This window comes from Halyomorpha halys, unplaced genomic scaffold, assembly GCF_000696795.3.
Source record: "Halyomorpha halys isolate HHAL.00 unplaced genomic scaffold, Hhal_1.1 Scaffold134.1, whole genome shotgun sequence".
Lineage (NCBI taxonomy): Eukaryota > Metazoa > Arthropoda > Insecta > Hemiptera > Pentatomidae > Halyomorpha > Halyomorpha halys.
The window spans coordinates 1,173,959-1,189,430 of record NW_027107159.1 but is presented as its reverse complement, the minus strand read 5'-3'; the positions used below and the strand labels follow the sequence as shown (position 1 = coordinate 1,189,430).

Below are 15,472 nucleotides of genomic sequence, written 5' to 3'. Positions count from 1 at the left end.
GTCATTAGTTTTATAATTTGTTTACTTTCATTGTATTTACCTTTTTCAGTTTTAATATGTTATTTACTCTAAGTTAGGTTACATGAATATTAAATAATCTTACCCAAATCATTAGTTGCAAATGATGTTTGCCTTTCCAAATAATGCCCATTTTTAATAAATGTGATGTTTTTTTGACTTGGGCAAAGCCTGCAAAAGGAGGGTAATGTGTTTAGGTGTCACATTACCAGCTCATTTGTAGGTTTTCAACAAGTTTATTTAAAGATACTTATATTCAATGAAACACTAATAGACATTTGTGGATTAGAACTAAATTTTGCTTAAATTTCTTCCTGTTTAATTACAAGTGTGTCTAATTGTACAACTGATTTGTTCTAGTGATGCCACGTTCTCTGGAATCATTGACATCTTTGTTCGAAGAACTGCTGCCAAGCAAATTGGAAGCAGTAGTTCACTATGCAAGCTGTGCATACGTCTACGGTTGCAACAATCTTGAAATCTCTTCTGCTCAAGCACTTCTCTTGTCTCTATTTCATAGCCTGGCTAAGGGGGATATTGCTTTCTGCCATGCCATATCCACAGCATGCTCTAGATTGAAACAACTCCGTTCCCCCTCTCTATCCATTTGGTTGAGAGAAGACTTCAATTTTCAAGCCGATGATGTCCGAAAAGCTCTCTTTTCTTTGAAGGAACTTAGTGACAGTGGCTTTCTTGTGTTGCCTGTCCATGTATTTATGACTCTCATGGCAATTGGTCCTAAATATCAAATCTCACTTCAGGCAAGATTTTTTATTAAATCATTTCAGGTTTAAATGTATGAAAGAATTCATATGAATTGTTTATATCAAAGAATTAAATTGTTTGCAGTATATAGATATCAAATCATAGGTAAAATGTTTTAACTAAGAGAGTTGTCAGCACAAGTTGCTGAAAATGACTTGACTATTTTGTTCTTGCTACTATATTTTGTATGTTCATTTAAAGAAAGTACTTTAGTAGAAGTTAAATAAATTAATTCACTCTCTGTGTAATTTTAAGGGTTATCCATCCACTGATTAGAACTCATAGAAATATGTACTATTATCATAAACATGAACGAATCAATTAATAAGCTGAATTTAGCCTGACTAATAAAACAATCCTTATCTGAATCACCACAATTTCCCCAATGCCTATTAGAGACTAGCCCTAAGGGAACAGGTCATTTCATTTGCAAATTGAACACAATCAAGCTTATGGTGAATGGTGAATCAATTTTTGAATCTTATATGAATGATAAATTGATACAGTTGGGTGGTTCTAACATAAAGATCTTTTGATCGAGGATTATGAAAGTCTATAAGAGAGAATACATATATAGCATTCCTTTATTACCTGATTTTGGTGTATTGCGGAGCAAAAGAATATGAAAAAGTGTTGGATCTCTTTGAAGAAGAAGGGTCTGAACAGTCTTTCTGATCTTTTTTGCACCTCTTCGCATTGTAAATTGTTCCTGGTTATTCCATTCCAGCCCTCTGAATCTTTTACTTCACTCACAAAGAAATCCTTCATACCTTCCTGTTATTTACAACTAGTCTCCAGGTAAACACTTTGTTTATGTCCTATTAATAGAATAGTTGAGTAAATCATGTGTTTGCTAAATCAACATAGACAGGTAAAGCTTTTTCCTTCTGAGTGTCATGCTTGTTGATGTATAATTAAGGTTAAGGTTATCTACAGTGCCATGATCAATCATTTAACTAACTTTAACAGTCTAGTTTCTGTTAGTTAAGTGTTATTCAACTTTACAAAAAACTGAACCTAGTCTTATCAATTGTTCTTCCATAGCTACAAGCCAATAGGCTTAGGGATTGCACCTAAAAGTAAATCTTCCAAACTTTTTCTTAAACTTCACCAGACAACCTTCTCATTTCCAACCAGAACATTTACAGATAGGGAATTATATTCATCCCTTACTACAGTTTTCACTTCCCTTGAATATTCCCTTTAAAGATTATTTTAGAAAATTTTCCTTTAAAAAATTATTGGAAAAGTGAATAAATATTTCTATTGTTACCACAGTGTGATACCATGGCTACCACAGTGTGATACCATTGCTACCACATTGTGAAACCATTGTTACCACAGTGTGATACCATTGTTACCACAGTGTGGTACCATTGCTACCACAATGTGATACCATTCCTTACATATTTTACTTTTGGTAGGATTTTAATCATCAAGGTTCCCCAATTTTGAATTGAATTTTTTCAGTCTGGTTTGTATATGTAATTAATGGAACCATCTGACTTCACACGTTGATTATAAATTGGTCCAAAATTAAGATTATGAGTTGAGTATTGCCTAATTTTTTCTAAAAATATTTTATGATGAAACATGTCTGGTCATTAATATAATAAACCTTGTCTCTTTGATGTGTCTCTGAATATATGAACTAGAATGCAATAGATTGTAAATAATATAATTATAAAGAAAACAAAATATTAAAATACAGCAACCATTGGGAGTGGTGAATAAATCAATACATATTTTAGAGGTCAGGTACTGATTCTATAATAAGTAAACAACATAGCATGTTTGTGTTGTTAAACATTAGTTTTGAGTGATCTTTATGGGATAAAATTTTCCACTTAATGAACTTAATGGTTGAAAAAACTTGTTTTCAACTTCTTCGTTCTCAAGTTAGAAAGTTAAAAAAGTAAGGAAATATTGATAATGTATTTTTATTTAAAATAATATTTTTTTTTTATCCAGGAAGAAGAATCTTTGAGTAGTAAGTTATACAAAGCAGTTTTAAAAAACAAAGCAGGTAGTATAATTTCAATCATTGCTAAGGGAGGAAATGTCAATCTAAAAACTGAATCGGGAGATGGCCTTCTTCATTTAGCTGCTGATAGAGGGTGTGTCGAGTCAATTATGGCTCTTTGTTACCTCAAAGCTGACCTGGAATCAAAGGACTCTGAAAATAGGACTCCACTACATAGAGCTATTGTGCATGATAATGCTTCAGCCGTTGTGGCATTATTGGATGCCGGTGCAGATATTACTAAAAAAGTTCATGGAGGTAATACTGTTTTACATCTTGCAGCTTCTATGAAATGCAATAATGCTATGAAAGTTTTACTTGAGCAGAAAGATCTGTTACATAAAGAGAATTATTCTGGCGAATCTCCATTACTTCAAGCAGTAAAAGTTAGTAACATTAATGGGATCAAGATTTTATCAAGAGCTGGTGCAAATGTCCATGCCACTTTGGCAGATGGAATGAGCATTATTGAATCAGCAGTTTACAATAGAAATTTGGAAGTCTGTAAAGTTTTGATAGAATGTGGAGTAGAAATAAACTTGATTCTCAGTTCAGGAGATACTTTACTGCATATTGCAGCAACTAACGGAGATATTGAGATTGTTGAAATGTTATTGAAAGCTGGTGCTGACAAATTTATTTCAAATAAGAATGGTTTTTTGCCTATCCATGTTTCTAAAAATGAAAATGTCATACGGGCATTAGTTGCATGTGGTGTTGATGTAAATATAATATCTGACTGTGGTCGCACTACTCTGCACCTAGCTGCTGCTAAGGGTACTTTAGTTCCTGTTAAAGTTTTAATTGAGTTAGGATCACCTGTGGATGAAGTGGACTGTGATGGAAACACCGCGCTTCACATTGCTGCAAGAGAAGCTAAACAAAATGTTGTCAGCTACCTTGTAAGAGTTGATTGTACTGTCGATAGAAAAAACACTGATGGTAAAACCGCGCTCCACATGGCAGCCTGGGGAGGCTCCACCAGATGCTTAAGTGAGCTAATTATGGCAGGATTTGATGTAGAGGCTAGGGATGATAAAGGCGAAACACCATCTCACCTAGCAGCAATAAGAGGACATTTACCTGCCTTGAAACTGCTTTTTGAGTCAGGAGGTAATCTTAAGACCTGTTCTGAGAATGGCTCCTCAGCCATCCATTATGCTGCTTACAATGGTCATTGGGAGGTAGTGGAGTGGTTGTTGGACAAGGGTGTTCTTGTGGATTTGAGGGGTGACAGTGGCTCTACCGCACTCAAGTTCGCAGCTCAGGAAGGCCATTTAGAAGTAATTCTACTATTAATTGACAGAGGAGCTAGTGTTAATACAAAAGATAATTATAACCAAACCCCACTTCATAGTGCAGTTTATTCTGGAAATAAGAAAATTGTGGAATTGTTAATAAAAAATAGAGCCAACATTTTTGATGTTACTAATAGAGGCTATACTCCACTTCATTCAGCAGCTTGGAAAGGTAATTTAGAAATTACTGAAATCCTATTTAATTATGGGGCAGATATCAATGCTAAAGATATAAATGATATGACACCATTAGATGTTGCTATAAAGACCCAACAATTATCTGTAGCACAATTTTTGAAATCTAAGGGTGCAGAATAAATCTAAGCTTGATAGCTTGTATGTAATTATTTTTATAAATATCTACTTTTAAAAAGATGTTTGAATAATATTTTTGTATTATCTTTAAGACCTATATGATGTATAATAATAATTAAATTATTGTAATGTTACTGATACATACTATAGTTAATTTTTAAAAGTATTACAAATATCTGTTGATATGAATAAATATTTATTTATACCTTTGTAAATAGGTTATTATTAGACAGATTTTTTTACCTCTCAAATACCATTGTTCAAATCAAGTACTAGTTAAATAAATTATTGATACAGAAAATAAGATATTGGTTTTTAAGATGGGCTTAGACAAGCAGGAGGGGTTTAAGATGGGCTTGGACAAGCAGGAGGGGTTTAAGATGGGCTTGGACAAGCAGGAGGGGTTTAAAACATTATTAATGAAGATTCTGCCCTTGGTAATTGGTATTAGTATTGGTATCTAGTGGGGGAACTAGTCGGCAGGTGGGTCAGTGGTCATTTTTGCCAACCCCTGGCGGCTACCTTGTAGTTGTCGCCGCGTACTAACCAAGGTGGGAGTGTCAAGACTCATTTCTCGGGACCACCAAGAAATGAATATTAACCGCCCCTGAATCGAACCCACAACGTTACGAAGCGAGCGTTCTGGGAATTAAGGCCCAACCCGCACGGTCGTCACGTCCCTCTGAGCTTGGCTATCAATATCGCGACTATACACATAGAGCGCTATAAGGACTATACTCCTATAAGGACCGCCATAAGGACACTCAGCCCGCGTTGCAATCCCAGCTTAGTGCTTGCTTGCATAATGCTTAATTGTATCTTGCTTTAATGCCAGACCTATACGTTTGCCACTTGCCGCAAATCCAAAACTTGAACAAATGCTTGGAAAACATAGGAAGCTACACACGTAGGCATCCACGCACTTGTTTTATTATTTTAGCTCTTGCCTGCTATTACAATATTTGAAATGAAAGAAAACAAGTTAGGTGGAAGATGATAAACATTCATAAAATGGTACTACATTACATATAAATCCACCTTCCATTCTAAATTTAATTAATCAAATACTTGTTAATTAATTACCCTAATATATTATGTATTTTTAAATTCATATTTTTGCTGTGATAATTTTTTTTTTTTTTTTAAATTGATAGATATTACAATCTGCCACACAGTTGTGGGCAATAGGTAATAGTGATGAGTGATCTCATACATACTAAAATAAAAAAAAATAAATAAATAAATAAAATAAAAAAAATCTCTCTTAAAATATTTACAAACAAAATAATAGACAAGATGAACATAATCAAACTATCTGTATGAAAAATAAATAAATAAAATAACATAATTTATAAAATAATATATATAATATTTACCCAATCGAGCTGAGGATCCCTGAGCCCACTCTATCCCCCAAGTGTGAGGGGTAGAGCAGAGTTGTTGTGATAATTAAAAAATAAACTTAAAGTTAATTGTGTAAATTAAAAAATAAACTAAAGTTGATTGACAAGATTTGAATCAATGTATTTATAACGAATCGATAGAATTTTACAATCTTAAAATTGAGTTAATTATTGAATCTGAAGGTTGGGGAAATTCTAAAACTAACACATAGAGAGCAAAAATATGTATCTGTTAGCAGATCTATAACAATGCAAACTTAAAACAAACGTGTGAATGGAGTGATTTGTGGCTAAAAACCGAGTCCCGACGTGTCAGTCGCTAATTCAGGCCAACTTGTACCAGCCAATCCAAATAACTCATCCCCACGCACATGTTTGAATTTGCGAATGTGTAGAGGGACCTTTAAACTAGAGTTAATTATAAATTCAGAAGGTTGGGAAAATTCTTCAAATCATTGCAACTCAAAGATCACAAATATCTTGGTGGTTCCAAAACAAAACAATGCTAACTGAATACAGGCTTGTGGATGCAGCTCAAGCGCCCTTCAATTTGTGTCAAAAAACCGGCACTCAACGAGTTGCCAACTTGTCCCAGCCAATCCATTTACGTGAATTTTACATAGTTTGGGAAGACTCTACACGCTAAACGCACTTTTAGATTTAACATCTCCCGTTTTCAGATAAATCTGTAACAGATCTGGTCTAGGGTTAATATAGATAGATTGTTATCGCTATTTTCAAAATAATGGACATTATCAGTTATTACGTTTGATATATAAATAAAAGGAAATCTCCATTTCAATTGATAAAATTTGCTACCATGAAAGATCTTCCCATCCGACTAAACTAGATACGAAGAATGTACTTTAGTGACTTCTGATAAGGAGAAGTGCAAGATGGCTTTCTACTGGAGAAATTTCCAGCGCGTTATCTTTGGAACAGAGATCTAGGAGGCATACGTTCACTGATAAAACTGTACCATAGACAAGCTAACACTTTTACTTACCTCAATGGGGTAACAGATAGATAGGATCGGAATATCCTTTGAATCCTGATAGTAGAGATATCGCTCTGGTTCATTACCGGACAACAGATTTCGGCCTTGTGCACTGTCAGTAGATGAAATTCAAACATTTAATTCTGTGAGCCGTTATTTTGAACCAAATAGTATTTTCATTTGAATAGAAAACATGGGTTGGAAGAATAATGGTTTGTTTATTTTGTCTTAAAATTTAGTGAACGAGTGAATATTAGAAGATGATTAATTAACCGTGTGTAATATATAAAAGGAAGACGGATCGGGGACGGTAAAAAAAAAACTCAAATGGTAATTAAAGTATTTAATGTAAGGCAAAGTTTCGCCCCACTACTCAGGACTTACTGAATGGAAGTAAAAAAAAAAAAAAAATCTGATGTTTACTTCGATTCAGTAAGTCCTGGGGAAACTCTGCAAAGTGGGCCGAAACGGTGGCTCACATTAAATAGTTTACTTACTATTCGAGTTTGGTTTTTTCCGAACCTGGACAATGTTCCTTTTATAAAGGAGTAAATCATTTTATTTATAGGACATCAATGTGTAGTCCCTTCTAAGAATTCAAAGCCAATTTGTTCTGATAATTTTTATTATGTTTCGTTTACTCATTTGGTGAAATAATTGATGACAGAGTTATTATTTTTTATTAATTTATTTTTTTTATATTTAAAACTGTATTAAAAATTTACAAAATAAGTAGTCATACAATGGCATGATACATGTGGATTATCAACCCATTAATATAACTCTAATAACATTCCTAGGCGAAGATCTCGAGACCGTCTTCTTTTCAGACGCCTTGGAGGATTACCAGGTAATCCTAAATAATAATCACGAAATAATAGTTAGTGAAGTAACTTTAAATAATTTTAACTAATTGTTTTAATTGGCCGGAGGAAGGGGAAGGGCTCGTAGGTAATTACATTGTCAATTGGATAAACTGGTACTGATCAAGATGTTGTGGTTACCAATAAAAATTTCTATTTCTGCAATTTAAAATTACAGTAATTTTAATTGAAACTCCATTTTGCTAATACTTTAGAGCACCATATCACTAAAACTAACTACAACACTAGAAAATCTAACAGAGCATAAAGTAGAATAAATTTGCTAAAATGTGAGCCATAGTAAAACTGTTTACGTTCAATACCTGAGATATAGCTTTTTAGTAAAAAATAAACGAAAATAAAATAAAAAACAGAAAAATCAGTAGTTAGTGAATGTATTGTGGAAAATCTACTCGTATATCTCAGGAACCATATCTGTTAGCACTCAAATTAATGCTAATTTAATGTAATATAAGTAGTTTATGATATGTTCCTAGGAGCTGTAGTTTTCATGATATTTGCTAAAATAAATTAATTAAACTTAAATTATTTCTAATTGTTCGTAAAAAAATTTGCTTTATGAAAGATATTTTTTATTCCACCTACCTATATTTAGCAGACTATTTAATTTTGACTAGTAATCGTAGGTAGTTGATTCATAGGTTCTAATTGAAGCTATAGAAAATTGGAGTAAAATAACTAACCTTTTTTTTTATAGCGGGCTCTTTTACTTTAATATCAGGGTTTGATTTGACAAATTATTACAGTACGGAAGATAATTTTTTTGTTACACAAATATTGGTTTCCAAATAAGAGGCGTTATTGATAATCGATTGTTGTAAGATTTTCGAATTCATTAGATGACAAGAATAAATGTATTAGTAGTAAACGAAAATAAAAGCTAAAAATAACAGGATTATAATTTATATATGTATAAAATTATAAATACATACATTACAATCGATTCCAACTATAACTGCACTTACTAGACAAACGGTTTAAACTTCCAATCCATTGCAAAAGACTGATCTACATGATTAATAAGGCCTATCTGGACATACGGAGTTTAGCTTTGGGCTCCACTAAACCTTTGAATTCCTCTCGTATTTAATCCTTACAACCCAAAATGCTTCGTAAAATGCTCCTTACTTTGTTACAAATAAAATCATTCATAAAGACCTTGACGTTCCATATGTAACCGATCTAGCCCAGAACGGATATTACAACCATTACAAACTCCCTACTCACCCGAAGAAACTAGTTTTTAACCTCAATTCCTTTTCCATTCCTGACAATCCTCAGAGGCGCCTGAAATGTAGATGGCCTTACTATAGAGTAGTTTATGACACTTATCTTCGTAGGAGTAGTAGTTTTTATGACATTCACATATGAATATCAGTTTGGCTAATGAAAATTTGTCCGAACGACTATAAATCAATTTAGTTTAGCAAATTTCATGTAAAATACCACTCCTACGAAAATAAACTCCTTTATAGCTCATTAAACTAGCTTTAATTTGAGTGCTAACAGACATCTGTACGCAAAATGGTTTTTAAGATATAGATTTTTTTTAAAGAAACTCACTAACTAGTGATCTTTCAGTACGTTCTGTACCACATCTTTATGAAATATTGGTTTTTAAAAAGCTATATCTCGAGAACTATTGAACGTAAATAGCTCTATTAGGACTTACAGTTTAGCAAATTTACTCTACTTTAAATGACGTTCTCTTACGTTTTCTATTGTTGTTGGTAGTTTTTAAGATATAGAGCTCCGAATGAAATTAATTATTTTTAATGTTTTTAAAAAGTCGCCATTTTTATACCCCTACGTATACTTGGCAGACTCACCAATTTTGACTAGTAATTATACGTAGTTTTCATTAAAGTAATAAAAAATTGGGTTGAAATAACTGGCTATTTTCTCCTCTTGGGCTCTTGTACTATAACATCACATTTAATAAATGTAATGTAAATTGCAATAAATAAGCTTTAATAAACAAATCACAAATTCATGTCGGATTATAATATTTATTGAAATAGTTGATTCGATGTCTTAAAAATTAATGTTATTGGGATCTTTTAAAATTGAATAAGAAGTCCCTTTCTCCTTGAGAGACTTGACGTTATCTTAAGGTAGATCTTAAAAAATATGTCCAACATTTAAGTTTATTTTTAAAGATTTAAATTATTAAACTCATTATTTATTCTCCACTTACTTGAGACACTATGAAAAATATCCTCATTGCCATAAGCTAAGCGATAGTTCGCCTCCATGTTTATATTACCGAAATTTCGCAACGTGTATTAATGGTTGTTATTTATTGCCGACTGTTTACTTCCGTGCCGCTATCACATGTGACATATGTGACAGGGCGAAGACACTAATGAGGTGTGACTTGCCAGAAAGAAATATCGCCTCGCTACAGAGGAAAATAATGATCTTCCGCATACTAACTAAGCGGTTATCATTTACACCGGATAGATTCTCTTGTATTATAATGAAATTTAAAATTTTTGTTTTAATCAAAACGTCTGATACTTACTCAACTTGTGAAGTCCAGCAATAGGTCATTAAAATATGTGATATTCAGCTAAGAATATGACAGAATTTACTATTTAATACGTAATATTTAGTCAAATACAAAAACATTGAGTCTTGAGAACACTGATCTACTTATGTAGGAACGGTATTAAAATTCGGATGGATAGACGGTGACGAAAATTATACCAACGAGAAATCCCGCAAGCTGAAGCTAAATCCCTCTTTCATTTTATTTTGCTGATGGGACGGGCATTTTCGGCAGGAGATATGTGACAATGAAGACTAAAATGGCCGTTTACAAGAAGACATCTGTTTTGTTTAGTTTATCCCCTTTTATTCTTACGAATCGTGAACTCCCACCTCGAAATTCAGGAGTCGGTTCTAATCAATGGGATGCAAAATCTTCGAAAAGAGGAATTGAAGAACTGTCGAGATAGGGTCCGTAACTTTTGCGACCTAATCTTTTAATGTTATAGGTTCCTTACTGAATGAGTTCTAGTGAATTACTCTTCCTTATTAAATTTCTTTATTTTAATCTATAAGTTACAACGTTTCTGGACCATCGTCCCATCATTATAGTACAAGAGCCGGGAAGCAAAAAAGAGTTATCTCACCCCATTGATTACTTTAATGAAAACTATGTATAATTAATAGTTAAAACTGATGAGTCTGCCAAGTATAGGTAGGGGGAATAGGAAATGGCGGCTGTTTCAAATCCTTAAAAAAAACATTAATTTTTCTTAAAAACTATCGACAACACAAGAAAATCTAAAAGAACACTATTTAAAGAAGATAAATTTGCTGAAACATGAGCCATAGCCATTTACGTCCAATAGTTCTCGATATCTCCCCTTTTAAAAAGCAACATTTCATAAACATGTACTGAAATATCAGTAGTTAGTGAATCTATTTTGAGAAATCAAATTAAAGATAAATAATTGTACTATAAAGTAGTTTATGACCTTTACCTTCGTAGAAATATTAGTTTTCATGATATTTGCTAAAATAAATTGATTTTTAGTTGTTCGGACAATAGGTTTCATTTATAAAAACTTTATTTCAAAACCAAAATACGTACAGTTGCCTGCCATCACTCAAATTAAAGCTAGTTAAATTTACTATAAAATATCTTATAACTTCTATCTTTGTAGGAATAGTAGTTTTATGATATTTGACAAAATAAACTCTCAAAATGCTAATTTCTAGTTGTTCGTTTAAAATGTTGGATTTTTGAAATTATATCTCTAGATCCATAATATAGATACATATGTCTGCCAACAATTAAAATAAAGGAAATTTAACTTACTATAAACTTATCATTACACTTATCTTCGTAGGGATAGTAGTTTTTATGATATTCACATATGAATATAAATTTGGCAAATGAAAATTTGTCCGAATAACTATAAATCAATTTATTTACTTTCATGAAAACTACTACTCCTACGAAAATAAACGTTATAAACTACTGTATAGCTCATTAAACTAGCTTTAATTTGAGTGCTAACACATCAAATGACATCTATACATCAAATGGTTTTTGAGATATAGATTTTTCAAAATAAATTCACTACTGATCTTTCAGCCTGAAACAGCCGCCATTTTTTAATTCCCCTACCTATACTTGGGAGACTCATCAATTTTGACTAGTAATTGTGCCTAGTTTTCAATTAAGTAATCCAAAATTGGGGTGAAATAACTGCCTTTTTTCTCCTCTTGGGCTCTTGTACTATTAGGTACTCTACAATACCAATTAACTTACCATGCATACAACAATACAATTATTCAACAACACAAATTTATTTAGAAACAATTATCATAACATAATTATTTCTTTACATTTCAAATTTTATAATTAATCTATTCCCCTTATTTAGTATTAATTACATAAAAGTCACAATACTCATTATTGCTGTCTGTTTTTAAATTAAGTAGTATATCAAATTTCATGTATAAAATAAGGAGAAATCTAAATACATTAAAACATTATGTTAACCAAACTTGAATTAAGATTATCCTTACAATAGTGATAACAAATAGATTACAACTATTCTAATTATTTCCTACTTCTATTCTTTAACAATATAAAAGGTCTATTAACAACTTTTTTTACAAACATATTTACATTACTTCACTACTATATTAAAATTTATATAACATAATACTATTTAAGATATAAGATAGAAGTTTAATTATTTTTATTTCTAAATGATTTGTAATATCTATACTTAAATTTTTAGTGCCAGTCTTAAAATTAATTGCATTATCAATGTTTTTAGTTACGTGTATTGCTTCAGTAATTTTCCTATTTTTTTTTTTTTTTTGTGAGATTAACTATTTATAAAATTTTGGGTTTTTAAAATCAAAATTATGTTCAAGGCTTTAACGTTTTTTCAATTACACTTGTGTTGTTCAATTCTTGTTTTTATTATTTTGAAAGTTTCACCCTTCAAATTTATGGCAATTAATCTTATAAATTAAATTTTGATTTTCATTAATTTCAATTTTTATCTTTTATGTTGTTAAGGTAATGTCCTAAATTATTATCATTACATGAACCTAATTTTTCTATAATAATTACTGCGGTCATATTTTGTTAATGTCATTTTAATTTTATCAGTTAAATCCGGTATATAATCTGGAACCTAATCACGAAGTTAAACCGACCGTGACCATCCTACAGGACACACAAGCTAAGTTGTTTCGGACTCTTCGGATCAAGAAGGAACTGTCTGGGAACTCGCGTGGAAGAAAGGATTCATGGAGGAAAACTCCACATATTGTGAAAAGATGTTGTATGGTTGAGTTCCGATACCGTGGAATGGATGAGCGAAAATATATTTGTTTTGTTTGAATCAAGCAATTATTTTCAGATCAGAACGGTGAACTTGACAACAACGATAAACAAACTTAACAGAGGATTTGCAGTTATAATTTTGAGATCGATTGCAACTCGAAGTATGTACCAGAATTAGAATTTAAATTTCAAAAATGAAGTCAGAAATCTAAGAGTTAGCGAAGGATGGTGTTGTTGATGACTGCCGCTTGTTAATGACCGATAGAGGATGTAGGACAGCGGACTACAAGACATCCTCACATGTCACTTTCATTTTCGGTGCCTCGTTTGCTTTCTATCTCCGAAACGACAAAGAATCAAAGATATAAGACAATAGTTCCATTTAGATGTCTTCTCCTGATGGCTCTCTCATGCATGACTCGTGGTAATGCACTGCCATTAGAAATGAGCGTATCGCATTAATTATGATTATTTATTAAGTTTTGATAATTATTGATGGATTATTTTATTTCTTTGAATTAGCAAATTTTTTTTAGGGGGGGGGGCGATAAATATTATTTCAAATTATATTAACTATAGGGTTCAGTTTATTTTTCAAAATTGATTAAATAATTTGGGAGCGGGTGGCTCTGTGGTAAGGCAATGTGCTACTAACTCCAAGGTTCGAATCCGGCTGTTTCTAATGAAGTGTGGGTACACTTAAACGGGTAAAAATCTGGGGGTCGAGCGTGATTCTGAACCATACCTCCTTGCCGAACCGTTGGTCTAGTAACATTCCTTATAAAGTACTGGACTCTGTATCTTCATGGATTTTAGTGGTACAGATCTATTTTTTTAAACTAAATAACACTATGTCTTGAAGACATTATACCAATGTTCATTATATTTCATGTTACGCAACGATATGTATTTCATGTTACGCAATGATATATATTTTATTCTAATCAATGTTACATATTTTATTTTAATTTAAATATGGTTTGGTTTTTTTTTCCTCTTCGATTTGTTTTACCAAAATGGAGTAATTATGTAAAATGTAATTAATATCAAGAAAATTGTATTGTATATCCCAAACAAAGATATCCCAAAACAATATAATAAATATTGTACATTATATGTATACATGTATAAAAAAAAAACCAATGTTAGCTCCAAGACTGAACCAGTTTCCAACCTTCTTTGAAGTTTACAATGTAAGATAACGAGGAGATACTAATTTATATTTGATTATTAAACTTTTTTTTCAGTTACAAACTAAGTAAATATGAGATATTGAGGGCAGTTGCTAGGCGCTGACCAAAAGAGGGGTAATCCTTATTCCCAAAAAAAAAAATTAAATAACAACAATCAATCTTGACTCCGCCCTCGCAGCAACTGTTTCTGATGATGTTAGCAAAACCAGTTCATTACCAAAATGTTATTACCGCGAAGAAAAAATAAAAATAAAATATGTAAATGAAAAATTAAACAAAAAAAAATTAAACTCAAACTATTGATGTATTAAGACTGAGAATATCAACAATAATATAAAAATCTTCAACAAAGTTATGACTTTAAAGAACTCATTAACAATAATTGAGCTCAGATTTGGATTCTCTACCCTCCCTCTTCCCCCGCCCCACCAAAAAAAAAACATTTATTCCCAATCTGTACGACAGTTAAAAAAAAATTTTTTTTTTGGGGGGGGGGTGGCAAGGGGGTCATGAAAACCCTCACATACCTGTTTCTAAATAGTTTTATATTTACATTTTTTTCCAATATGATATGTTATTCTGAAAATGATCTTTTATTTGCGTGTTTTTTAATTTTATTGTTATTTTTATTTATTATTAAATAATTTTTTTTTGGTTAAAAAGTTATTAAATTTAGTTGCCATAAACTCCTATCAGGTCTACAAGCTTGTTTTCATAAGCCATTTACAACAGTATCATTATCACAGACATTATAAATATATCCGTTTTAATACAAAATGTTATGAAGAAATCTTTAAAGTTCTTAATCTTATTCTTGACCAGAATAGTTGAATATTAGATAATTATATTCTAACTAAATTTTATTGGATTTTAAATAACAAAATGGACATAAATTTAGTTTTAAATAAAATAATAATATACTCAACCTGATTGTTGAATTAGATTATGTAACAGCGTTGTGATGAGTTAATGACAGTATAATACAAAAATTGTGAAGGATTGAAATTAATAAATGCTATAGTGACAAATTTAATTAAATTAAAATATATAACAGTGCAAATTTATTAATAAAGAAATATGTTTTCCCTTATTGGTTGTGTTTGTGTAACTCTAGTGACATTAACTGGTGAGTCATTTACTGTTCGAATAACATTGGTGAATGTAAAAAGTTTTAACATGCTAAATGTTAAAGGTATATGATTGTGAGCAGCCTAATTTAAATTACATGATATATGTTAAATGTAGAAGAGTTCCTA

At 31.5% G+C, this 15,472-nt stretch overlaps 1 protein-coding gene across 2 annotated transcripts in view; it reads left to right on the top strand.

The window, feature by feature from the left end:
• The window catches only part of LOC106678355 (putative ankyrin repeat protein RF_0381), a 5,168-nt gene extending 609 nt beyond the window's left edge, over nucleotides 1-4,559 (top strand). For both annotated transcript variants that reach the window (XM_014416819.2, XM_014416820.2), the window contains exons 2-3: nucleotides 379-779; nucleotides 2,755-4,559. In XM_014416819.2, coding sequence (XP_014272305.1) covers nucleotides 379-779; nucleotides 2,755-4,422 — 2,069 coding nt within the window. In that variant the 3' untranslated portion in view covers nucleotides 4,423-4,559. The remainder of the gene's footprint in view (nucleotides 1-378; nucleotides 780-2,754) is intronic.
• Nucleotides 4,560-15,472: the final 10,913 nt, after the last annotated feature.